At 49.6% G+C, this 26,840-nt stretch overlaps 2 protein-coding genes across 7 annotated transcripts in view; both read right to left on the bottom strand.

Annotated features, from left to right (window-relative positions):
• The window catches only part of TLK2 (tousled like kinase 2), a 44,763-nt gene extending 42,944 nt beyond the window's left edge, over positions 1–1,819 (bottom strand). For all 6 annotated transcript variants that reach the window (XM_084496161.1, XM_084496166.1, XM_084496167.1 and 3 more), the window contains exon 1: positions 1,430–1,819. The gene's annotated coding sequence lies outside the window, so the exon portion shown is untranslated. The remainder of the gene's footprint in view (positions 1–1,429) is intronic.
• Positions 1,820–12,567: 10,748 nt separating this feature from the next.
• On the bottom strand, positions 12,568–26,742 carry METTL2A (methyltransferase 2A, tRNA N3-cytidine). The gene is made up of 9 exons (XM_084496160.1): positions 26,613–26,742; positions 24,267–24,358; positions 20,031–20,392; positions 18,647–18,696; positions 18,105–18,165; positions 16,792–16,931; positions 14,889–14,995; positions 14,608–14,673; positions 12,568–13,234 (listed from the first exon to the last, which is right to left on the bottom strand). The coding sequence occupies exons 1-9, from the start codon at positions 26,705–26,707 to the stop codon at positions 13,083–13,085; spliced, it is 1,125 nt and encodes a 374-aa protein (XP_084352286.1). The 5' UTR covers positions 26,708–26,742; the 3' UTR covers positions 12,568–13,082.
• Positions 26,743–26,840: the final 98 nt, after the last annotated feature.

The following is a 26,840-nucleotide window of genomic DNA, read 5'->3' as shown; positions in this document are numbered from 1 at the left end:
AACAGGTTAAAATGACAAAATATACAATTCAAATACTGAACTGTGAAAAAATGGGACAAATTTCAATGCTCATTTTTAACCGTGAATCACATCTTCCCAACTGCACCAATCAAGTTCATCATTTCCAGAAATGTCTGTTCCAGTTTCATTTCCCAGACGAAGGTAGAGAAAAGAGATGGAAGATAGAGATTTGCTGTATAAAGAGCATATGCGATGAGGAAAGTTCCTGAAGGGCAGCAAGTGCCCTCTAGAACAGGCAGGATACAATTGTTCCTTTTATTAACTGTCCATTTTGTCCCTGCTGTTTCCTCCAAACGCTGCAGATCCAAGTTACGGGGGACTAAGTGAATGAGGCCGGGGGCATTTCCAAAAGCTCTCCCCAGTCAGCAACAAGCCTCAAAAACTAATGGAACACCAAACGCAGTCATCGGGGAGCCTTATTTCTACTATTTGCTCCAACCACCCCCCCTCCCTCCTAAAAAAGCTATCAGCCTAGATTTCAAAACAGGAAATCTGTGCAGAGGAAAATGACAGACGGGCCGTGCGGGCTGAGATGTCGAAGAGCTCCCAACCTCGTCCCCCATTTCGGGGGCACCACCCGGGAGGGAATGGCAGCCCAGGGCGGGGATGCTGGGCCGGGAAGGGGCTGCCACAAGTTCCCGAGCCTCTTTCCACCCTCTGACCGGAGCCCATCTTCAGCTGGGGCCTGGGGAATGCCCTGGGCTGGGGCACTGCTGGCAGCCGCCCCCTCCCCTCCCCTCCCCTCCCTCCCAGCAGCGGGGCTGCCCTTCCCCGACAGACTTAAAAAATAAAATAAAATGGGGGTGAAGGGATGATGTTCAAGCCCTCTCCAACCCCAAGCTGGCAAAAAAAAAATAATTAAAAAATAAAAATAAAAAAGAGAAGGGTTAGGAAATAAATGGGTGAGTGAGCAGCCTGCACCGCCTCGGCCTGCCTCCTCCGGGGCAGCGCTGCCCCAACTCCCAGGCCGGGGCCTCGGAGGCCGTGCCCGCCTCCCCTTCACCTCCCCCTGGGGGGGGATTTTCAGGCGGCTGGGGCCGGAGCCCCGCGGTTTTTACCTCTCTTCCCCCCCCACCCCCCCCTTTTTGCTCTGCTCTCCTCCAGGCCTCGCGGTGGGGGCAGCAGCCGCGGCCCAGGCCTCGCTCCCGCCGCCTCGGGGCACGCAGGCCGCGGGCCCTTCCGCCGTGACCCCGGCTCGGCCCGGCCCCGGGGGGGCCTCTCCAACACCCCCGGAGCCCCCCGCACCCCCGCCGGGACCCTCCCCAGGCTCTCCCCCAAGCCCCCCGGGGCTTCTCCGGGCCCTGCGGGGCCGGGAGGGAGGCGGAGGAAGGGGGATACGGGGGGGGTTTTCCCCGCTGTCCCCCCGCTTTTCTCTCCCCCCCCCCCTCCACCTCGGGGCTTCTCTCACCTGGCGCTGCCGCTGCTCCTGCCGCCGCCCCGCCGCTCCTCTCCCCTCCTGCCCGGGCCGAGCGCTCCCCGGGCACCGCTCGGCTCCCGCCGCCGGGGGCAGGAGGAGGAGGAGGAGGAGGAGGAGGAGGAGGAAGGAGGGAGGGAACCTGCTGCTGCTGCTGCTGCGGCGGTGGTGGTGGCGGAGGCACGGGCGGGAGGGGGGGGGAGGCCAGGGGCGGCTCCGCGGCCTCCCGGGCACCGAGAAGGGCGGAGGGGTGGCGGCGGGGATAGGAGGAGGTGGGGGAGAACCAAGGGGGGCGAGCCCCGAGGGCGGGGATGGAGGAGCCGGAGCAGGCCGCGGATCCCCGGCCTCGCGTAGGAGCCTAGGCCGGGGTGAGGTGGGGGGGGGGGGGGGGGGTGGTTAGGGCAAGGCCCGGCGGCAGGACAAAGGCCCGGGGGAGGGCTGGGGCGGCCGGGCAGGTGCTGAGGGGGGGTCGCTGAATATGGGGGGGGGGGGGTGCGGGTGGGTGGCTGGGACCCCTGGGCTGGGCTGGGTTGGGCTGGGTGGGGGCGGGCAGGTGCGGGGCCGGGGCTCGCTCCCCCCCTTTCCCTCCCTCCCCCTCCCTCCCTCCCGCGGCGCTCGGCCCGGCCCGGCCCGGCCCGGCCCGGCTCGATTGGTGCACACACAGTGGTGAAAGCGCGCCGCGTCTCGCGAGATTTGCACGCGCGGCGAGAGGGCGGGGGAGGGGAGGGAGGGGAGGGGAGGGGGCGGGGGTGGTGGTGGTGGGGCGGGAAGGGCAGGTCAGCGCGGGAGGGGGGGAGGGGGGAGGTCGGAGGGGGCGGGGCTTGGGGAAGGGGGAGGGGCTTAGGGGAGGGGGGAGGGGGAGGGGGTGGTAGTGGGGGGGCAGCAGGTGGGGGGTGGGGGGCAGGGGGGGTTGGTGATGGGGGTCAAGGGGGGGCCTGAGGGGCAGGGGGTGGCTAGGGGGCTGCTTATGGGGTCATGGAGGGCCTGGGGGGGCAGCTTCTGGGGTCAGGGGTGCTGGGGGGGGGGCAAGCAGCTTGGGGGGGTGGGCGGTTTATGGGGGACTTGGAGGTGGGGGGCAGCATATGGGGGATTAAGGGGGGGCTGAGGGGCCTGGGGGGGCTGCTTATGGGGTCATGGAGGGCCTGGGGGGGTAGTTTATGGGGGTTAGGGGTGCTGGGGGGGGCAGCTTCTGGGGGTCAGAATGGGCTGGGGGGGCAGTTTATGGGGGTCAGGCAGCTTGGGGGGGGGCAGTTTATGGGGTTAGGGTGGGCCGGGTGGGGGCAGCAGCCATGAGGGGACAGATCCAGCCTCGGGGTGCGGACAGACCTGGGGGGGGGCTGCAGACACAAGGAGGGGGGGGCACAGCAGCCCTGGGGCGTTTCCCCCTCTGGGGTGCCCCCCCCTCAACCCACCCCTGAAATCCAGGGTGTCCCCAGAGAGGGGATGTGGGGGGGGGTCTCCATGCACCCCCCCGGCACCACCCCCAGCTCCATCTGCCTCAGGAGCGGCCGCCTCAGACCCACGGGGAGGGGGCCGGGGTGCCCTGGTGTCCCCCTGGCCTTGTCCCCCTGTCACTACGGCCACCCCAAAAGCCCCCCCAGGGGCCAAAAAGCCCCCCAGGAGCCAGGCCCGGCCGCCGCCTCACGCAGCCCCGTCCTTTGGGGCCGATGGAGCAGGGACGTGGCCGTAAAGCACAACCCGACCACATTAACCGCTGCCTTTCTGAGGCTGTGCCGAGACGCTGAGGAAAAAACAAAACAAAACAAAACAAAAAGAATAAAAATAATAATAATAATAATAAAAAAGGTTCATCCTGGCTGCGGCGAGAGGTTGCAGTGTGGCGTGTTCGCAGGCAGCGGGGGCCGCGAGCGCCGAGCGGTGCAAGCTGCTCGGCTTTGAGGCTGAATCAGCTTTCTGAAAGGCAAACAAGCAAGGGGGGGAAATTCGGAAAGAAAAAAAAAAAAAAAAGGAAAAGGAAAAAAAAAAATCGGCGTGTTGGGAAGGGAAGTGGCCAGGCCTGTCCGAGGGGAGGCAGGCGCGGATTAGCGATGCGAGGCTGCTGGCGCTTCGGGAAGGGTTCAGCCAGGCAGAAATGGGGCGTCCCGCACCGCCGCCACCCCAAATCCTCTCCCCGAGCCTTTGCCCAGCAGTTTGGCACCGGGGGTGATGCGGGGAGGAGCTGGCGAGGTTCAGCTCGGGGGGAATAATCGCCCTTGCGACGCGCCGGGGGAAGTTCCATCATTTTCAACTCGTTCATTTATCGGCCGCGCAGCCCGGCGTTATTTGTTAACCTCGTGTCGCAAATGGCTCGCGGAGCGCCTGCCTGCTCTCGCAGGCTGTTTCCTGTGCTTTAATCTGTTTTTCGGCAGAAGAGCCACTCCACTTCCAGCTCCCGCTGCGTGATTCACGTTTTCAGCACGGCCGGCGGCAGGAATTTGTAAAATAAATAAATAAATGGCGTTTCGTGTGTCTTTTTTTTTTTTTTTTTTTTTTTTTTTTTTACCCCTCAAAAGAAAAGGAGAAATTCTAGAGTAAATACTCCATCAGCTGGTAAGCTAATCACAGCCGTTTAGGGGAGCGCTAATTGGTAACATTTGCAGTTAGCATCGTTCGAGGAGGTAGAAATTTCATTCGTGCAGTTTCTGCTTGATTTGGGGTGGAGGGAGGAGAAGATCTGGAAGGCGTTAGACCCGGGAAAGGGACCGGCCTCCAACACCCCCCGGCTCTTCTGGAGCCCGGCCACCACACCTGATAACGCCCCAAACTTTGTAGGGCTGAACGGAAAACAGATGCTGTGCCGCTGGACCCATCGCCCTTTCCCTGTGTTTTAGGGGTGGTAGGGTCGCTTTGATGAGGACTGTGGGAGGTAGAAGCCTCCTGGAGACCCGGAGCATTTATTTCAGGCAGAAATGTTTTCCGAAAGGCGCCCTGCGCTGGTGGAGCAGCGGGTGGCTACTTCTGATAAGGAACCCGACGAGCTGAGGTTGCACCATCCTCCTCCAGTAGCTTGCCCCTCTTCCAGCCCCGTATTGCTCTGCCCTTAGCAAAAGGGTCAGGGTTTCTCTTCTCACGTGCGGTTTTGTGGCTGGAGCCCACCTCCTTCCGCACGCTCCTGGATTTTCTGCTAGCCGTAGGCTCACGACCCCTTTATTTTCAGCCTCGGTCAGCTGCACAGTTGCACCTTTCCCTTCTCTGCTGCAAACCCCAATTGCCCCCTCTGCCTTTGTCCTCCCAGCTCAGAGCAACACCCTCAGCTGCAGCTTCCTTCCCGAGATGCCAAACCAGCACGTAGGACGAGGCAGCTCATCTTTTGGTGGCGCAGAGGGGAAAGGAATCAACAAGTTGCAACCGTATTTATGGCTGTGGACAAATTTGCCATTGAGCCCCTGGAGGAAGTAAGTTATCAGATAGATTTCCCAATCAGAGCCTGTAAATCCGACATCTCAGGGTTTTTTTGTCCTATACTCCCATCTCAACACCATTTTCAGCAGGGACGCAGCATCCACCCCTGCCTGGTCTTTCCCTTCTTACCATGGGGGGCCAACACCGGGTGCCCTGGAACAGCAGTGGTCTCCAAAGTGAAAATGAATTTACTTGGGATGAGACACAGCACAGCTGGGCTCTTTGTTATGCCATTACTTCCCATGGGACTTCAGAACCCAGGTTGGGACTCAGCAGAGAAGTGGCAGATTTTTATTTTTAATTTTTTTTTGCCTAAATAAGGACAGCTAACTTATCGGAAAGACCTTGCAAGACACAATCAGTTTGTGACTTTGTTTTCACAGGGAAAGGTTTTCTAATTCAAAGTGGTTGGGATGTGTAAATATTGAAACATTTTGTGCAAGAAAAGTTCTGATTCAATCCAAAATGGTAATGCGAAATTTTAAGATACCGTGTTTAGAAACATACAAAACATCCAAATTAAAAAAAAAAAAAAAAAAAAGGAAAACAAAATTCTGTTATCTCGCTGTGATTTTCCCCACACTATTTCAGTTTGCCAACACCTGGCCCTGAATGAGAAGAGAGCATTTGGATGTCCAAGAACTCTCATGCAGCAAAACTCCTTCCGCCAGCCCCCGCGTGCGCAGCACGTGAGAACTCCCCTGTTTCCCCCCTTTTCCTTAACCCCATATGAGGCTGGAGCCCCTGTGCTTTGGTCCTTTTAGAGGAGCTGGTTTGAAAGCTGGCGGGCAGGACGGCTATGAGCAATGCAGTATGTGCACGGCTGACCAAATATTATCTCATTCGTGGGGGCAAGCCAGCCCTCCTACACCGGTGCCGGTGCCAGATCCCTCCCGTACAGCATCCTGCTCTCCAGGTCTGCCATCAGCCAGCGCTAACGCTTCCTATTACATCCCCTGTGGCAGCTCTCATCTTCTTGCATCGCTCTCCTTGGATGTCAGCGATACGCTTGGCATGTTGTGCTCGTGTTGTGTTGGAGAAGAACCACTCGGCTGCCGCAGCCATTTTGTCACTGATTCGTACTGGAGCAGCCTCCGAGCTCCTCTCCAGCCAGCACCGCGTGCTTAGCAAAGGGAGAGCAAACCCCTGCCTCTGCATCGCTGCTTCACTGTTAACCCATATTAGATTTGGTCAAAATTTGCTAAGGTTTTGGAGATTTTAACACCGCCGTGTAACAAGCTCTCTGGCTTGAATTTTGAAAAGATAAATTAAAAGTCAAAGTCCTTATCTGTTTAACGCCACGGGTGCTTTGCCTTTGCATTCCAGGCTTGTAAAATATTCCGGCTGCATTTTCCCTCGCATTTCTGTACAACCAAGAAGTCTAGGAGTGTACTGACATGATGTAACACAGAAAAAGGAGAGCTGAGATTCCTGGCTGATAGCAGGAATCCGGGACCTGGGGACTTGAGGAAAGCCTCCAATTGCCTGAACCCTTAAAACATAAGAGCTGTCATCAGTGATCTCAAACCTGGAAACTCTAAAGCCAACAGAAAAACAAAGCGAGTTCGGCACTCAACAGGTTTCTTACAGATTCAGCACGGGGGATGATCTCACTCCAGGCATCACATCCAGAAGAGGCCAAGCCTTGCCTGCAGAGCAGCCCGTCCTACCTAACCAGGCGCGAGCGGCAACTGAAGGCTTTTCTAGACTTGGGGCATTCCGAGCATCTTAGCCTTGTGCGGATTCTCTGGTATTTAGCAAGGGTAGGACTCCTGCAGAGCCTTTCCCTCCCTAGGAACGGTAAAAGGGTCTCCTGGTTTTCTAGACAGGGAGAAAGTTGGTATCTCAGCTACCTGGAGATAACATGCCATCGCCTGACTCCTTCCTGAGGCCATTCGGAGCCTCCGCCCTCCCACACAATGGGGTTTATCTCGGAGGTTGTTCCTGCCCCTCCCTCTGTCTACACCTTCAGGTATCCCATTAGGGAGGCTTTGATACCCGAACCCAGTAGGAAAGCATCCAGGTCGCTCAACCTCCAGGCTCGCAGCGAGCCAAGCGCAACCTCAGCGCCGTGCGGGATCCAAGGCAGCGTGTCCTGCCTGCCCGGAGGCATTCGCTTTCCCCAAAGTGCAGGGCTCTGGAGAAAGCCACTGTTTGTTCTTCTGCATGCACCTGAACCGGTGCGAATTCCTTTATGTGCCAGCAAACCTTCCCCGTCCTCGTTCGCTGCTAGCTTCCTAGAATACCAGAGGATAATGTTCTCCGCAGGATTTGCCCCCTGCTTCTCTTCCTCCTGCATAAAACGGGTATAATAACACCCTACCTTCCAGGGCTTTCTGAAAGCTTCAATTAAACAAACTGCTCTTAGATTTGTGTAAGAGGAAAATTAAATCAACATCCTATTGTAAAGCTGGAGGTACTGCATGCATATTTCTCTGCCTATATTCAGGCTGTGTGAACGTGTGTAAATACATACCAACCTTCACAACAAGGGTTGTCTCAGTAGGGAAGAAGTCACTTGAAGTTAAGGAAAAGCCAGATTTAGTTTTGCATGCAACCTTGATCGACCCTTGGCATAGAATATGGAAAAAACAGACAGCTGTGTAATTAAAGGCTGCGGTGCAGTCTGGCTGTCTAGGTGGTGCCCGGTGTATCTGCTGCCCTGGTGGGGGGCACCCAGCACAGTGCCTTGGGCTAGGTCCCATGGATAAAATAGTGGTCTGGGGGGAAATCAGCCAAATTTTCCTTCTAAATGATGAAAGCCATATCCAGTGCCCCGTGAAGGAGGGTGCTGGGGAACCTCTCCACTTCCAGTAGGGCACATCCCCTGGTGTGCCCCTTGCACACCCCCAAGGTGTGAGCCTGGATGCCGTGATCTGGGACTGCAAGCAGCAACTTTCCATTTCATGTGAACTGAAAGAAAGTTTCACAGGATGAAGGAGTGGCCCTAATCCCCACAAAACTCCCCAGAACCCAAATAAAATGAAAACACGAGAGCTACAGGAGTCCCTTGGACTACAAGGCATTAAAACAACCTGAATACAGCAGCCATGCCAGCTCTTCACCCCCAAATCAAGCTGCTGTTCACCCTGGAAGACTCTCAGGTGCTTACTGCATACAAGGGAGCTTGGCTGAGAGCAGCAGGGTCCAAATCTCACTCAGATGTTCTTCCTTCCTAGAAGCAGCCATGGACCAACAGGCTGGCAGCTCCGGGCTGGTGCCAACACATTAATGCTTCTAGTGAACTCTGCCATCAATGCCTTCCAGCCACAACCCGTTCCCGCTCATCCCGCTGTTGTCACACGTGAATGGGGCTCAAAGACTGCATTTCCAGAGTAAAATCCTTCTCTGGAGTGACACCTCCAAGTAAAGCACAGCACCTTTGGGCAGGAGGCCAACCTCTTACTTCTCCCTGTGTGTGCTCCAGCTTGCGCTCTCCATAACAGAGGTCGCTGTATCCCATTTAGCTCGAATTAGCCCTCGCTGTTGCCCACACAGGTGATTTCCTGCAGTGTCCCACTTTCTCTGCAATACAAGCTCCCATTCAGCGAGGCATTTAAGCACAGCAACTTACTGCCTTCAGCAAGAGTTGAGCACAAACTCTGGTGCTTTGCTGACTAAGCACAGAGTTGACAATTCCTTTTCCTCTTGAGCACCTCACTTCACAGGAGACTCCTCAAAAAAAAAAAAAAGATACCCTCCCTCCTCTTTGCATTTCTAATAATTTCTATCATGCCCTGGAAGCATATGTGACAACACTGCTAGGGTGAGAGCCCTACAGACAGCTGAGCAGAAAGCTGCGTGCCAAGCACACACCCGTCTGGGGGGAAGGAAGAGCTATGATGGCAGAAGGGATCCTGGGCATTTGACACGTTCTCCCAGTTCCTGATCATGCATCTTCTCTTCTGATTTTTCCCTAACATGGCACCAAACCCAAAGGGGTTGTCCCGTGGACTGATGAGAATGAAGAAGAGACCTCCTCCTGTGCCTGCACGGCTCAGTTTCCCTGCATCTGTCTTTACAGAGACAGAGGGATGCTCCCCAGCTCCCTCAGCAAGGTGATCCTTGCTGCCTCGTCCTCGTCAACACTTCTAGGCACTAAAACCTGGGCAGCTTTCATTTGTGCTCAGGGGAAACAGTTGAGTTCAGTTTGGGTCTGTGATTCCTGTAGGGAATCCAGCTGGGAACCCGCCAGGGGCTCATCCCAGTGCTTAAAGACAAAGGAAGCTCTTTCAGCTTTGGCTACAATGCAGCGCCGAGAGCCGCAGGCACCCGTACACGGAGGTTACTTCTGCTCACACCTCTTATTGAAAATAATCAGGTTTCATTTATCCTGGAGCACTACAAGTAACTACACAACTAGAAATGGCGGTGACATACCCTGAGAAGGTGGAGCCAAAGCGTTTGGGAGAGAAGACAATTGTCTGGTCTCAAAAGCTTTTGATGATTACTGTTGTAACCAGAAAAATCACTAAGGATGATTGCTGCTTGCCACATTCCTGTACTGCCAGGAAGATCCTGAAAAAGCTCCAATTTCCACTGGAATTTACAATTCATTTATTTTTGAAGTGAAGACATCAGACACTCTTCAGCTTTCTCTTCTCTTTACGTCCCGTTACCCCTCCTGCTTCCCAGGTTCCAAAGCTTATCTGTGAAATCCAGATGCTACAGGAGGAAATATGTACGTAGGGAGGCACAGGGCCCCTTGCCAGTCACTGGGCCCCTCAGCATCATGGCTGGATTGAAACCGAGAGCCTTTCTGAAGGATCGGTCCAGGCTCAGCCCAAGTCACGGGCTTGATGCCATAATCCCTCCATGAAAGGGTTATGCAAAGGGTCAGAATAGGTGATGATAAAATCCCCTTCCAGCCAAAACAATCTCCGAACCTCCAAGGAAATCCACCATCCCCTGGCAAGAGCCGGGACCAGACTTTCTGAAGCGCAACAATGTCTGGCTCCAGCACCATGGGGGCAGCGCCTCTGAAGGGCCCTGGAACCATCTCTGCTGCCTGGGAGGTTCGACGAGCTGCGCTGGCACGGCCCGCCAGCCGCAGACCACAAGGCCGGAGCGCTGGGAACGAAAGCAGGGCAGATACGCTCTGAATAGCTTTAAAGTCAATATTCCAGGGCTAAAAAAGAAGCAGTGAGATGTCGTGAAAGTGAATTCAGGGATCTCCGCACGTTCTAGAAAGGCGTTGTGCAACCCAGCCCGCTCGGCAGGCCCGTGGTGGGAATGGCAGGAGCTGCTGCGAGGCAGGGCCCAGGTACCTGAGCAGAGCTGTGTGGGAGGCCAGGCCCGCAGCTGCAGGAGCGCAGCAGCTTCGGAGCGAGCAGGAGCTGACAGAGATTAATGAGGGGAGCTCAGGCAGTATCTGTCTGTAGGAGGCCTGGCTCGGTCCAAGGCCATTAACTTGTTGCTCTCTGAGCACCACCGACAGGGCTGGAAAACAAAAACATCTCCTCAGCGTGGGTCACGTCCAGCGACTGCTTCGAGACTGCAGCAGAACGAGGAGCGCTGAGAAAGGCACAGAGCCACCGCGATGGCTGCAGGCTCGCTGGGCTGCAAGTTTTTGCATGAAGCCCAAGTCAAAACCAGGCAGACAACTGGGACGGAGCCTTCAAAGTACAAGCAAATAAATTACTGGTCTTCATGTTCTCCCATTCGGGAGTTTGAACTTAAAGAAGAGTCCATCAACTTTAAATAAATCATGTTTATAATTAAAAACACATTTTCCTGTGCTGCTTACAAGCCCTTGGATGATTAATAAGGCATTTTTCGAATTACTTTAATTCACACTAATTACGCTGCTTGCTCACCCCAGTCAATAATTCTCCTTCCAGGGAGATAAAGCTATCCCAGGAGGAGGTCTCCCTCCAGGGACCAGGAGGAAAAGGACCCCAGAGAACTGCCTGAGGCACCAGCAACATACGGGAGGTCTTTCACAGAAAGCTACAGAGCTGGTTACATGAGTCACGTTGTGTTCAATGCTCACAGGACTGCTTTTGCTAAGCCTGACTCCTTGCTGGAGAGCTGGAAGGAGAGTGTAAGACCCTCATGAACATTTTCTTTTTCTTCCCCTGCCTTCAGCACTACGGTTTTCTTCAGCATTTCAAGCCCAGATTTGGAGAGTCAAGGAACGTGCGTTCCTCCAAGTGCTGGTGCATCAGTGTTTTGCCCCCTGCACCCCAGTGAAAATGCATCTCAAGGGCAGGTCAGTAGCAGGGTATGATTTCTGAGTTGCCTTGACAAAAAGAGACAGGAAGTGGAGAAACAAAAAAAAAGGCAGTAAAGGATCTGTGAAACAAAACTGTCTCTGTTTGTTTTTTGTCTTTCCGAAAAGAGCTGCTTCAAGCCTTATCTTCTCCTGTGTCATTTGGAGGCACTGGAAAGTCTCTTATTCTTTTAGAAAAAATAACTGGGAAGACAATTCTTCCCATACTACAAACCATAGCAGTGCAACAAACTGAATGAGAATTCAATTCTCATACAATTTACAATATTACTTAAAAAATAAAATAAAAATATAAAAACAATGATGCATTTCCATGCCTGCCCCAGCACTGCAGCCTGCCTTTCGACTGTGAGTGGATTTGCTGGGTCACCTTTCCACAGGAATGGCTGAAATGTCCTGGCTCAGAGGCCTTTGTTAGAAGGCATACTGATACCTGTGGGGTGACACGGTGATGTGGAAGCTATGAATTGGTTGTGCTACCTCATGTCCAGCAAGGAGCATGCCCCTTCTGGCACTTCACAAACCAGGATGCTCCATGAAGACTCCTGCAGACTCTCCAAATCTAGCAATGACACTTCCTCATCTTTTTACCCTTTCTCGCCCATTTCAAGACAGCAGTTATTTCATCACCTACATGTCCTTATAGATGACAGTTATTCTTAGGCAACTGTAAGCTACAAGTACTAGTACACAAACTGCTCTTCAGCCAGTACTGCACTCAGTAGGCACTGTTAGTTCATGAGCTAAAACAAGCTGAGAGATCAGACAAGGCTTTCTTTCCTTGAGAGGTGTGAGAAGGCAATAGTGAGAGCCAAGATAATCGAAGAGGAAAAAAACCAGCAGCTACTTAACAGTGTCTGAAATCCTGCAGAAACACGTGAGTTTCTGTGGAAGCCTGATTTGTATTAATCAACCCAGCATTGAAAAGCGTTACCACAAAATTTATTCTAATACCTGTTGTACCACACCCTAAAAATCACAAAAGAAAACAAGTTGAGATAAAAGATGTTAGCTGTCAAAGGTGGGGAAATACCGTCAGAAAGCCACAAGGTTGGCTTCCTCTGAGAAATTAAAGAAAAGTGGGAGACACTCTTCAGATTTCTTATCAAAGACAGGTGTCTTGTCTCCTTTGGTTTAGCACATCACCATCACAGGGCGGCACAGCTTGTCACCTGACTGCAGCCAGCAAGAACAGTTCTGACTGCTCCAGCAGAAAAAGCAGGAAATGGATTCTGCATAAACTCTGGTCCCAGTCTGCTTTTGATTCTCTGCACTCTGGAGGTGCCCTAAAACTGGCATCAGCCCGACATGTTTGAAAGCCTGAACCCTGCCTGATGTGAATTTACAGCACCTGAGCTATAGTGTGCCTGCTCCCTAGACAAACATCCTTGTGGAGAGTAAGGGGCAAGGCAGCATGATCTGCTCTCTCCACAGGTTACCTGCTCACCAGGAGGCATCCATGGGGAAGGTGGCACAGAGAAACTAGAATGCTCTTAGGTCATGACCTTGATCAACGTATTTTATCTTGTGGATTTGCACAAACCTGAATGATTGTAAGAGAGTTGCATGAAATAAGTAGGGCAAGGGATTCATATCAATCCTAGTGACCAGCCATGAAGAAAGGCAGACTTACCAATTCATTTTTTTTTTCCCTAAGACAAGAGTACACAACACAGAGGTAAGGTTGAAGATCTCCTTCTGTTTCATGTAGACATCCAGAGTAAAAGTCAGTTGCTATTCAGCCTGCTCGGCTGCTCTTCGACAGCATGGACATTTCTTATGCTGTTAAAACCATCAGCAAGTTTAAAAATTCACCCCAGTGGCAAGACATTTAAAATACTGCTTGGTCTCCTCCTAGAGCATTTGTCCTTAACAAAATTCACTCGAAGTGATGCTAGGCACTGTAAAAGGCACTGAGGTTCTGTGCATGCCAGCCTCCCTAACACCTCTCACCAGGAGGAGTCTGCACATGGCCATAAAGAAGATTGAATCTAAAAAGCACGCCCTGGTTCCTCACAGCTGAGGGGCAGCAGGCTTCTGGTATTTGCACTGGATCCACACTCGATACATTGTCATTTGCTTCCCACGGTTCACTTGCAGTCGCCGATCAACCAGATTCTGGATTTTCTCCAGCCCAGCTCTTGTGAAGAGATCATCTAATTCATCTGTAAGCAGAGAGAGGGAGATAAGGATGCTACAGCTTTCATTTAACTGATACCTGCTCACGCTGAGGGCTAAGCAGAGTTGAAAGATGGGCCAGAGGAAACTCACGGTCTCTGTCTGGCAGGGAAATGCGAATCAGACTGGACTTAACTGCTGTGGTATGGGGGGATTAAGATCACAGTCTCACCATTTTCCTTTGAGTTTACTTTCTACCAAGGAAGGAAAGAAGTACTGTGAGGACAATCTGTAGAGTTACAGAGACTCGACAGGGAGAAAACAACTGCAATTCCAGACTTTGTTATCGCCTCCAGTAAACAATTAAGGGAACATCTTCTGGCGAGCAGGGACAGATCCATTCCCTCCCCCTCTCCCTCCCTCCATAGGGATTTCAGAGTCTGCAAGAGCAAAGAACGGGATCAGATGAATCAGGCCTACACTTCCAAAGGGTGGCAATAAGATCTTTGCTGTATAGGCTGGAGGGGAACTGGATTCATTAAGGTTAAGTCTGGAAAAAAAAAATCCATACAAAACCACACCCAGCTGGGGCCCAATCAAAGCACCAAGAGCCCTCAAGGCTGCAACACTTACTCTGTTAGGTATTCCTGACCAAGCAAATAGTATCACAGTGCCCCAGCGCAGTGGCCCTGGGCAAAGCCAGAGTGAGTCCTGCTGAGCAGCAGACAGCTCGTTCAACTGCAGCCTGGGAGCACGTGATTTGTACGGAGTTTCTGTAGGAAAGGGCTAACAGGTCTCAGCTTGTGCTCTTTTATCAGATGCTTGCCATAGTGAAGCGTTTGCCAAACACGCATTAAACATTAATTTTGTTGTGACAAACAAGACTTGTGCAGTAGGGAACGGAATGGTTTGTTGCAGTTGTGCCGCTGCTCTGAAACAGACTCTGCAGATGTGCCCTCAGTGGAAGTGACTGGAGGTGTGACTGGTGATAAGGAGAGAGAAACAAACCCTGCTGAGTACAAAGCAGCAATAAAACCAAGAAGGCTGCCTCAGCTCTGTGCTGAACCACGCTCCTCTTACTCCCTTGTGTCAGTAAAGTTAAGAGAAGATGTTCCAGTTGTGTGCATCTCACTGCATCCTTCTCAGGCAACAAGATTCAAGGAGAGTTCTTCCACTCCCCTTCCTCCCAGTGTAGCAAATACACCAGTTTTAAACTAAAAAGGATCTTGTGCTTAGGAATTCACTGTGCCGCATTCGCATCAGTAAGTGTCAGGCCCAGGTCCCTGTGTGATTGGGAGACACTTAACATTTCACTCTGCTCCAAGAATAAAACAGGTTGGAAAGATCTAGTGACAAAACTTCAGATCACAAGGACAAAAAGAGGTGAGCAGAGCCAGAGGGCTGTTTTCTAGCCTCCTACCTTGGGTGAAGAAGTAGACTCTGGTGCCATCACCTCTCACATAGAAGTTATCAGACAGACATTGACCTAAGGGCAAGAAGGATTTAAACAGTTACCAGCTATCATTTAAAAATCAACAACTGCCATCCAACTGCATAGAACGACAAGAGACACTTCTCCTCCCAGCACATGCTGTGCTTGAGGAGAATTAACGAGCTGCCTCCCAAACAGGGCAGACACTACTCCAGAGAAGCATCATCCATTAGCGAGCTGCTAAGGCTCCCCATGGGAAATGGAAATACCTTTCTTAAACCGAAGCTGGGCCAAGTCGTAACGGCCATAATCGCGTAACAAAATCATTCCTCCTGGTTTCAGAAGGCGACTCAGTCTGTTAACGATGCACTGCATCCTGAGGAAAGAACAAAAAAGCTGTACTCAACAGTCTGCAAAATCACGCCCGTTTACTTAGCCTACTTTCCCAAAAAGAAGGTATAAAGCTTCACTTCCGTTTCAACTTTGTACAAAAAGCTACCCAAAATCGGTACTTTTCTGAGCTCTCGCAGGCTTAGGTGGGTAGATTTTATTTGGCCACCTTTTTTCTGACGCTCCCCAATTCTGCTTTTTTTCCTACACGGATAACTTAGCCTACCACAGCAGGGGTTAATTGCTCTCTCTTACTAATTACAAAAATATCTGGACTGGTTTCTGTAAAACAAGCAGAAAGTGAACTTGAAGAAAAATGCTGTGAAATAAAACCAAAGGGAATATTAAAGAGAGAACAGGAATACTTAAGTCATTTATTTGCATTTCATAGGTCATAGCACATCATCATGCTAAGCGCAGTACTTTTCTAAACTGTTTTCTGAACCTGCCCCCTCCCTTCTTCCCACCTGCTGAAGAGAAATCCATCTAGTATCGGAGCCTAAAAATACAGCAGCATACCTCCCACAAACTGGTGCTGAGTGCTCAGTGTGGCTGGTGTTCAGAACAGGCAAGCAACCATGACCACAGCAAGACTTCAACCACAGCCATTCAGCACTTCTAAATTACACCTGTCCCATACCAGAATTTGCTAAAACAAAGCACTGGCAAGTTCCACTTCCAGAGGTTTAGCAAAAAGCTGGACCAGTCACAGAACAAAGTTTAATTTTCCTTGATACAAAGGGACCTACTCTGAAGCTTTACACATACCTAGGAAAGCCCTGACACCCAACCACCAAACCATTTTTACAACTTTTACGCTGGCTCTACGAGTTTCATCTCCGTATATTCAAGTGCAGGCTCAGCTCCAGCAGCCTCATCTAAAAGGATTCAAAGCAGTACTTTCCCATTAGTTGTTGCCTATCAGTACCCATCAAACATCTCTTATGTACTCTGCTGCAGATAGATGTTTCATTTAACAAGATTCTCTTCCCTGCTCTTGCAGAGTTCATGCAAATAACAGTTTAGCTATTTAACTGCTAACAGCCTCTCTGCACCATGGTTATAGCACAGGTGGTCAAACCGTATAATGTTTCCCTATTCAACTGTTGGTTAATTAAACTCCATAAAGATATGGACGGCACACAGATCATTTTACTATCTAGCAAGTGCTGAAGCTAAATAATTCATTACGTAGAAAGCTACCAGTCTCCTCCTCAACTTAACAGTCCAGGGAGATCCCATGCAGCAACACTACGGAGTACAGAGAGCTTAGTTACTAGCCAGTCTAATCATTTTCTTTGGCATTTTTGCTACATGTTGCTCTTGGCAACAGGTGACTGCAATAGAAAACTCTTCTTGATATACCCAATATCACTACTTTGTGCAACCAATAGTGGTGCAACTTTCAAAAAATACACCAGGAATGCAGGCTGTTTTGGTCCTAGACTTCAATGTGAAGTCCATAAAACTGGAGAGATGAAGTAGCGAAGTTGCAGAGATGAAGACAAGATACGCTGAGATTACAGAGATACAGGCAGGGAATTTTAAGTCTGTGATATAAGTTATAATGACGTAACTTGAACAGATCAATAAGAAACCTTATCTAAACTGAATGAAATGGAAGAAGGTATAACAACAGGGCAAGTACTTCCCGCTGGCCACCAGCCAGACTTCAACAATTAAAGTTTTTACTTTCTCTGTACTGTTTTAAAGGTTCCCTAGTAAAGAACTCCAAATCTATGTCCATTTTGTTTGAAACCAGAAGGAATTATTAAAACTTACTTCTCTGGGAGAATTGCTGAGAGGACAAAGATAAGAATGACAACATCAAGACTCTCATCTGGCATTGGGAAAGGACTTTGGTCATTGCACAGATCGTGGACAAACGCAAAGCAGCGAGAAGAATCATATTCTGCATTGTTCTGTATTTAAGGGGAGAGACATTAGAGAATTAGCACACTTCAGCAGCCCCTGATCTCTGTATTATCTGGACATGGGAGCACTTCGACTTTCACCTAATGACGTGGTGTGCCCAGAGGCCTGTTTCAGCTTCACTGAACTAAACAGGAGGGGCAGAGTCTTAGGTAGGGTTGATGGGCTCCCTGGTCAGATAGGGAAAAAGAAGTACATGTAGGAGATTTACAGAGAGCTTTGGACTTGTTACGTTTGGGCAATGAGCACTGCCAAAAAATGTAAAACTGGATTGAGGGATAATTGCAATTTTAAGGTTGGACTTCCCACTGATAGTGGAAAGAAGTGAGAAATTCACACTGTTAAGTATGAAATCTTTATGAAAGTGGTGTGTTAGGGCACCTGCATTGCTGAAATCGATATTAATTTCAACTGCAAGCAAGCTACTCTCAATACCCCAACCATCAAACCCAGCTCCCTAAAGTTATGTTCATAAAATCTCATGCAGACTTCCTTAAGTTGTTTAATTTTCTAAAGCTGCTGTTACGGATTGCAGTGGCTTCTATAAGCAGTGCTTGTGTCAGCTTAGAGAATGAAATCGCACGCTGGATCTGCTGCCACGCTCCCATTTCACCTCTTAAAGCGTCTGGTTATATTTGATACTTCACAGATACCCAGTTCTGTTCTGACCTGAAGTTTGTTAGCAGCATTTATCTTCTGACTGAATCCCAGCTTCTGCTCCACAGACAGCAGTACCCCTCCTCAGCTGTCTGTGCAGAAGCAGTCAGACCACGTTCCCAGAACCGCAGTGACAGTAATGCACACACAAATCAAAACCAACTTCAGCTGCTGTTAAAAAATAGCCTGACTGTTTTCAAGGTTCAGCAGTTACTCAACTAAAAGAGCACTGCACTTGGAAGAGTGCTGCCAACCAAAGGGGAAAGGAAATCTGGCTGGCTTGTCTGCTGCCAATGTGAAGTCCTCAGAACTCCTGCTTCCCTCATTTCTACACTCTTTGATGGCTCATTTTCCTGATTTACCAGTATGAGGGTCAGCATCAGGGCTGGCTAAAACCAGAAAGCTTCCAACACAGCTAGACAGCTGGTGGAAGCTATGATATACTTGGGTTAATGTGCAATTGGCACCTTGTACTTCCTACCTTCATAAGTCACCGTTGAGCTTACCCGGACAAGATCCACAGCCGTTGTAGAAAAATCACAGCAATAAACAAAAAGGCCCGGGTCACTGGAATAAATAAAAGAAACTATCATAATTTATATAAAGGTGCTCCACAGGAATTAACACAGTGTCTCAAACAGAGCACAAAACTAGGGGGCAGAAATGCTGGGCTTTAATGTCTCTCTCTCATCTGTTGTGCAAAATCGAGTGGACCACTTTGTTCCTTTATGTTCCAGTTACTCTCACACGAAACTGGACTGCTTGCTTTTTCTTCAGGAGAAGGAGAGACACTAAGGTCTGTATGAAAATGCTTGAATGAGTATGAACGAGACACGCAAACACGCATCATGCTTTGTAGGTTGCACTCTAAAGGCAAAGATTTCCAGGCTCAAAATACAATTATTTGAAGACTTGTATGGCAAATCAGTCATTTATATATGGCCTTCCTCTCTGAGACTGTCGAAACTAAAACCACATGCAGCACTTTTCCAATTGTTTTTCAGAGCTGGTTCATCATGCAGGCAAAAACCTACTGAGAACTACTTACTTGTTGGTTTGTAGGATTGGGAAGACCGTATTCCCAGCACCACAGCCAACCTGCACAAACAAAACAGACGTACATAGTGAAAATTGTTTCTTCAGCATGTCCCACACAGCTCGTTTCAAATCATCTCTCTACAGCCACGAAACAAAGAGCAACTCATAAGTAACTCATGAGCACAGCAATGACCATTTGCAAATATCACTGTAAGTTCTGAGTAAGTTCAGCTCTGAGAAACAGGCCTACATATGGGCATTTGTGGGAAACCACTGAGTTAGGCAGTTCTTCCAGAGATCTTACTAACAAGCCATATTGTTACTTCTCTGAAAATTGTTTTTTCTGGAATCCCAAGCATAACAACCAGTATGAGTCACTGGCAAAGGCTGGGGATTAGTTACATTAACTTCCATAGAAATTCAGAGCAATGGAGAAAGAAGTTTGATTTACTATAATTACATCCTGCTGTTTCCGAGTTCCCCTCACTAGATGGCTCTTCCTCAAGTTACAGCTAGGCCTACGATTCTGCCTTGCTATTCCTGCTACTAGTTCCCATTTGAAGAGAAGCGGACTCTCACAACTGGGCTTAGGGAATTTGTCTCTGTTTAAACAATCAGTAAAACTGAAAGACTGAGCAGAAAATACCACCAAGGGCTCCCAGTGACAGACAGCACCGAGAACACTCAGGTGAGAAAGGAAAGCCACCACGAACCAAGAACGTTAGTCTGAGGAAGTCTCGAGGGTTCAGACTATACACAAATCTAAAGGGCAGCTTATGCTGACTCCCTGGGAGGGCAGAGCTTCCACAGCACATGAGCATTCAACAACAATAGTGATATACTAAACAAACTAGCAGAGCAAAAGGTCATTATGAGCTGTTAGGAGACTAATATTTGTAAGGCCTTCAGGCTTGCCCAAGACAAGCATGACACTCTGTGTTAATCTGAGATTCCCACTGCTATCAGGTAGATTGGGAGGACCCAAACAAACAGGATCTTTACGTTCTTGGTTTCACTGTTTCATTATCCATCTCCCAAGGCAAACAAGGATCAGCACAAAACAGAAAAACCACAAAACACAAAAGATAAGGGAAAGATTTACACAAATAAAACAATCAACTTCTTACACAGAAAGTGACTTAATGGCTTATTTCAACATGAGATAGTTTGTATTTTAAGCATGGAAAACTTCTTATGGTCCATGTGCTCTGCCGATAGACTGTCTGAACCAAAAGAACTCCAAGTTCTAAGCTGCCCCCTTCCTTTTATGCGTTTTACTGACTTCTGTCAATCGTCCCACTCACTTGCTGTTTGCCATGACATGTTTGTACATCCAGTCACTCCAACGTTGATATAAGAGAGTGAAGGGTGATTCTTTGTTCTACAGCCATTACCTCCAATATGCGGTAAGAGGCAGAGGATCCCGGGTAATCTCCGTAGCTTTGGTTCACCTCACCATGCTTCTGCGGAGCCAGCTCCTCTGTGCAGAACGTAGGCGTGCTTTTCATCAAGTTTAACTGATTCTCTGCCCTCGTTTCTAACGAGCAATGTCCATTTTCACAGCTTCCCAGCCCTTCATTGTTGGATTCTTCTTTGTAAATATGTTCACACGCAGAGTCTTCATTGTGACCTGGGTTCCTGTTTGGTGCCAGCTCAGGAAATTCAGTGAACAGCCAGTGCCTGTCCTTGAAGAAGCCATTTTCATGGATCTTATAAAAGTCATCCCAGTACCTCTTAGCATTCACCTCATATTCCTCTGTAAACACAAACAGAAACATCACCAGCAGTCAAATCAGAAGGTCTCAGTTTAATCAGTTCAGTCAGTTAGGGACTGCTGCAGATATCTTACTCAGTAATCCCTTATTATAAGTAAGGTTATTGATTGAAAATCACCTTGATTTAAGTTGTACCTTCCCACAAGAACACTCAGTCTGCCTCCTTACTGTCACTTTGTTAGGAATATTAAAGGGAAAAGAGATAGAAGAGGAAACTGCCTGTCTCCTGGTAGGATTTAAAGGAAGTTGGCAACAGAAAAGGCCTCTTTGAAGGAGGCTGGAATGAAGAAATCCAGGTTTTACTTCCATCCCTAACGCTAACTTAATCAGTTCACAGAAGCAATTCATTTGGAGCCTCATGACTTTAAGTGTCAAGCACTTAAACTTCTAAGGAATTCTATGACAAGTGCCTGGAGCTGAAGAGCTCTGTCTGACACACCACCCCTTTCTGCAGACTGAGAAACAGCAAAATTAGTCAACTCCACAGACCTGGCCTAAAGCTCCATTAGCATTTACACAATACTCCAGGATTACAGGGCATCTTGTTTTACACAAACACTCCTGGAGTCCAGTCTTTAGCACTTTGTTTTCCACTGTTCTGTGCAGGTTGGAACATCACAAGCATGAAATTAGAACAAAAGAGAGGAACTGAAAGAAGTGACCACTACAATTGGAGTAATAGCATAGGGCTAAGGTGGATGGACTGAAGTTGGTAAGAATTAACTGCAGCAGCAAGCAATGCTATTTTCACACCAAGTAGATACATTCCAGTAGCAAGATGATTATTACAGACAGCTGGAAGAACTCTTAGGAAGCCATAACCTAATGAAATTAGAGCCATCCATAGAATTATTTCCACAGCTTCACGTATTTCAGATCGGGTACATTTCGAGGAGAGTTATTTTTCCATGGGAAATGAAGAATCCAATTGGTTTCCTGAATTCTCATCAATGCAGTAAGCTTTCTGTCCTAACAAATAAGTCCTAATTATAACCTTCTGCGCTTGTAATCAACTAGAGGTATTAACAGCCTTGGCCAGAGACCCCAACTGCATCTCAATAACATGCAACTCCTTTGCCATCTTTGCACGGCAACAAGTTTGTTACTGAATGCAAAAATATCTCCAACCATTAAAGATGACAAGAGAATGTGAGAATGGGTGGCCTCTCCACCACATCCACTAAGAGTACGGTTAAGAGAACAACCAGAATCCCCAATTTTAGGATGCCTGCTTATCTGAACTGCAGTTTATTTACCAGTCTTCTGACAAGCATCAAAATGCTTAGAAGGCATCTGAAGGGAGATACCAAGAAGGAACCAAGACCACCTGGAAAAACACATAGCCTCAGCAAAATATAGACAAAAATGGCTTTAATGCAGAATCAGAAGTCAATCACGTATTTGTAGTAGGATCTATCCCTGAAGCACAAGAACTATGTATAAAAGTAACCTCTTTACCTCAATGACAAGCATATTCTCATTGTAAGAAGCCTTGTCCTTAAACACCAAGCTGAAAGAAATTTTAGTCTGATATTAGACTACAGCAGTACGTTTGTGCTGTGATCTCACCAGACCTCAAAGCAAGCAGCCAAGACAGTTTGCTACTTGCACAGGAGCCACTCCATGACTGCTAATGTCAGAGGAACGAGTTATGGATTCTGTCCATGGTGCACTCATTCCTGAGCTGTCACTTCTTCCACGCACTAGTAGGGATACTGGTAGGGCTGCTGGGGCTGGAGTCGCTCTTTCAGCTAACAGAAATACAAAGTCCCGAGTCCTGCTCATCCCTAAAGGTGCCATGGCAGCCTCTGACCATAAGAGGATGTTCCCGTCAGGAGCTGTGGCGATGTTCCAAGCCAGCCATTTTGGATCACCAACATTTTTGCTCTTCCCAAATTATTGTGAAATTCTGTTGGATGCTAATGAACAGCTGCTGCGCTCCAACCCAGATGTGCGGAAGCTTTATTTAGAGTTCATTTTAAAAGCACTAGGATAAAGGGTCGCCAGCAATATAAACACAAGAAGCCAAGGGCCAGCTGATAGAGATCATGCAAGAAACAGGGTTAAAGCAAAAAATGACCATAGTAATGTTTCAGTCTGTCTTCCCACACAACTTCTGTCAGAGAAGTTCTCATAATACTTGCTTTGACATCCTTTTTGTGGTATTAGCTCCTAAGGATATCAGCATGCGAGGCGGATTCCTCCAGAGACCTTCCTGATGAGGACTCCTGACCTTTTTGCTCATCTTTGGTAGGACACACCCGAAGTCAAGCCCCTACTCACCCTATTACATTGCAGAAACGCAAACACAAATAACTGTTCATATAAGGCAAGAAGAGAACCAGCGATCCCCTGAGTCACGTGGGGGCTTTCTCTAAAGAAAACCAAGAAACTTTCAGTTCTTTCTCTGATTCCAGCCAGCAGATGCACCTTCTAAATAGCACACAGAACTTCCCTCCTTCTTCAGGATAAATTCTGACAGCCCAAGAAGTCCACAGAATAATACAGCCATAATGACCAATAGCCTGTCTTTGTTCTCCTGCCTGGATGCTTCTGATTCTCAAAATACTGGACCCTTCAGGCACATTTGGCTGGGCTGACTTCCCTATGTTTCAGCCATCCCATTGTCTCCACATGCTTCCTATTGAATAGAAGCCATCAAAATCTGACCGTCCCCCATTGTTCGGTCTGGGAATACATCACGAAGCCCTGACAAACTGCTCTAACAGCAAATTTCTCCACAATTTCAGAGCTGCATATAGGTTCTCAAAGCATGACAGACAGCAACCTTTAATGTTAACCAGATTTTAAAATGAACTCAACACAATGGGTATCACAATAGAAGCTGCTGGATACTTCTGGGAATCCAAGAAATTAGGAGGGTTGCTCTTTGGTTTAATTAAATTTGCTATTGTGAACACAACTGGAAGCTATATGGGAAGTGTCTGAACAGCTCCAGTAGTGCTCAGCGCTGCCTTACAGATGACACATGCAATTTAATTTGAACAAAAGGAGCGGATACATCCTAGAGCTCAGCAGGATATAACAAGATCATCATCAAACGAGTCTCTTATCATACCAAAGAAGAGGAAATCTGAAAGCACCATCACCTGAGGGGCTGGATGGTACCTAAGAGGTGGGAAGATGCAGTGCTAACCAACTCCAGAACAGCTTCAACCGCGCACCTTGACCATAGAGCTCCTTTAGCTCGATTCCTGTTCAGGTAAGTTTTCGTTTTGGATGTATCAATAGCCTTTAAGCCAAGATTGAGGAAATAAATTTGGAAACCCTTTTCTGTCTCTCTGATGATAAACGCTCCCATCAGGATAAAATCATTTTTCCTCACTTCAGATTTAAGCAGGACCGTGCTGCTTGTTAACTCGGCAGGGATCGGTACGGACACTACTTTATTCGAGCCTCTTAAGAGGGAAAAAATAATCTTGCAGCATGCAAGCAAACAGAAATTAGCCATTAGAAGCTAAGTTTTAGAGAGCAAAACACAAATGAGACTGGTGCTGTATGCTGAACGAAGCCTGTTGACAGGAAACACTACCAAACATTTAAATGTACACAACACGAACAAAGAATCTCAAGCCAAGATGACTCCTCCCCACCAAGGTCATTTCTTTTGCCCGGAACGAGCCTAGGCAGAAGGTGGGAAAATCACAGAGAGGTAAATTTAGAGCAGAAAGACTCCTTCCCCGCCATTTTCACTATCATGCACTCGGTAATGTATTTCGAATAATTCAGGAGAGGCGGAAGGGAGGAATACATGAAGATGAACACGCAGCTCAGACTGTTCTGCTGCTGCACACACAGTCAAGACTGATGCATTAGAACAACATCTAAAGGTACCTTGTTTATCTTGTGGCAATAGCTGCGAGCTGTTCTCTTGAACTTTACTCCTGGCACTGGCTTCCTGCTCCTCCGACCATTCCACATTATCCCTGTTGTAAAAATGAAGGTGAGCTACTCAGCAGAGAATCATGAGGCAAAGACAACGGCAAACAGTGAAAGCTCTGACCTGTTCTCCCCGCCGCCGGCTGGGGAGCTTTTCCACATCTCCAGTTCCAGCTCAGCAGCACCGTACCAGCTCCCAGCACATAAGGATGGTTCCCAGCTCTGAACGAGCCGTACCCGGAGCTTTATAAAAGGCACAACTGGAGGGGATCCCAAGAGACACCAAACCTGTCCCCTAATCCTTTCCCCTGTTTGATGGTGAGCCATGCTGAGAGGAATTAAACCCTTCCTATAAAACCACCGGGGCACTCAGCAGGAGCAGACCTCCTTGGAGAGGAGCTGCCATTCCCTCACAGTGAAAACAAGTAATTGTTCCTGTACAGGTGACTAAAAGGTTGGCACTCGCATACTTTCACTTGAGCAGGTCGTCACCACAGCCCGTTTGATTTAGCTGTCTCAGAAAATTACGTTTTATTTCTCAAGTTAAAAGAAAGAGGGCAGCTAGGGTTACTTGGAAGGTAAAGTGTTACATTAATATTAAACCCAATTATGGCACAAATATGCAGGAATCTTAAAAGCATTAAGAACCTATTAATAACTTAAATGCGCATACAAAGTTGTATAGTCATTAAAGTGATTCACTTGACCTTTTTTCATTAAAACAAATGAAGGAAAAGCAAAATACAAGGATCAAGAAGAACAATTCTGGCCTCAGGAAGAATACACCTTTTGATATTAAGCAACAAAACAAAGCCTTAACTACTGTCTCTGAAAAACTAGACTACTAGGGAGTTTCTGCAGGGAAGTACTACTGAGGATATGCTTTTGTAACACTCCTTTGATAGTCCCAAAATAGATGACAAGCTGATATATGCACTCATTATTTTATTACAAATTAAACAGCCAATTTTCAACAGGTACGGCAGACAGAGCCCTAACGTGGATAGATTTACTTCAAAAATGCAAAATACCTTTGGTTCCCATCACATTCAAGCATCTGGGCACTGAACATCTCTCAAACAACAGCTTTCTGCACCCAAAGCCCTCCTGCTCCATGCTAACACCCGGCACAACCCCACACTCTTACGGCATCACGTGGCAGCAAACGGGTGAAGTTATCTCCATTCAATTTGCACATCAGCTGCTCATGTGTACAGGTGGGGAAGTTTTAAGTGTCTGAGAGCAGATATTGCACTAACTACAGCTACAAATCGATTGCCATGAAGCAAAGCAGCACATGCTCCTGAAATATGGAAAGGGGCTGTGAATCCTGACTGCTTCCAACCCAATGAAGGCTCAGGACCATGGGGAATGGGTGCTCCCGAGCACTGGATGAGCAGGGCTGGGCTCCTCCATACCTCCAAGCCCTCAGGGCAGCTCCAGCAACCCCCCAGCCCTGGTGTACAGGCCTGTGTCCCCTCACAGCCCCACGCCAAGCTGCCCTCCTGCCTGTTCTGTGCCCCAATGGGTGCTACAGAGGGGAACCTGGGCAGCGGGCCAGCCTGCTGGGAGGGGGCATGAACAATGTCTGGGCTTCTGCAAAGCAGAGATGGTGGGGGGTGATGCTCGGGGCTGACCCATAACCCCCAGAGCTCCCTTACGTGGAGCCTTACCCTTCCACAGCATCAGGCTGTGGATAAACCCCTCTGGCCACCTGTACACTGTGATGGGTGCGGAGAGGCACCCCCGGGGCTGGGGCTCCCTGGGGCACGGGCTCTGCGCGACAGGGGCTCCCTGGGGGCAGGGGCAGCCCAGGGAAGGGGTCCCTTGGGGCATGTGCACCCTTAGGAAGGGGCACCCCAGGACACGGGCACCCCTGGGGGCAGGGACACCCCCGGAGCACAGGCACCCTTGGGCACGGACTCTCTGCGACAGAGGCTCTCCAGGGGCAGGGACACCCCACAGCTTGGGCACCCCACGGAAAGGGCACGGGCACCCCAGGGAAAAGGGGCACCCCGGGGACAGGGCCACCCTCGGGAAGAGGCTTCCTAGGGGCTGAGGCTCCACGGGGCACGGGCAGCCCCGGGGCTGAGAGTCCCCTGGGCACGGGATCCCCGGAACTTGGGCACCCCCGGGGCGGGGGCTCCCTCAGGAAGGGGCACCCCGAGGCTGGGGGGGACACACGGGCACCCGACCCGGCGGCTCCGCGGGCCTCGGCCTAGGGAGAGAGGGCAGGGAAGGGCGGTGGAGCGGGGTTCCGCGGGCCCGCCGAGGGGTCGGGGAGGCGGCGGCCGCCCTCACCAGGCGTTGTGCTGGAAGAGGCGGGCGGGGTCGGTGAGGAGCCGCCTCCCGAACGGCCGCCGGGGCTGCGGCGCCTCCTCGCTGGGCGCCGCCATGACGGGGCCGCGCGGCTCCGGAAGCGGAAGTGCGGAAGTCCCGGGGACGGACCCGGAGGGGTGTGGGGGTCACGTGGGGCGGCGGCGGCGGGAAGCGCGCGCGAAGGCGGCGGTGAGGGAGGGGGGGGAGGGG

This window comes from Aythya ferina (genome assembly GCF_964211825.1).
Source record: "Aythya ferina genome assembly, chromosome: 23".
Taxonomy (NCBI): domain Eukaryota; kingdom Metazoa; phylum Chordata; class Aves; order Anseriformes; family Anatidae; genus Aythya; species Aythya ferina.
The sequence above is the reverse complement of the archived record's forward strand: the minus strand, read 5'-3'. Positions and strand labels throughout refer to the sequence as shown.

What these genes read in the sequence shown, in the direction of transcription:
- METTL2A (XM_084496160.1), bottom strand. Translation starts at nt 26,707, where the DNA reads ATGGCGGCGCCCAGCGAGGAGGCGCCGCAGCCCCGGCGGCCGTTCGGG. An exon ending in CCAATCCTACAAACCAACAA is followed by an intron (nt 18,166 to 18,646) that starts GTAAGTAGTTCT and finishes TATTTATTCCAG; the next exon opens with TGACCCGGGCCTTTTTGTTT. An exon ending in CGGCTGTGGATCTTGTCCGG is followed by an intron (nt 16,932 to 18,104) that starts GTAAGCTCAACG and finishes CCTTAAATACAG; the next exon opens with AACAATGCAGAATATGATTC.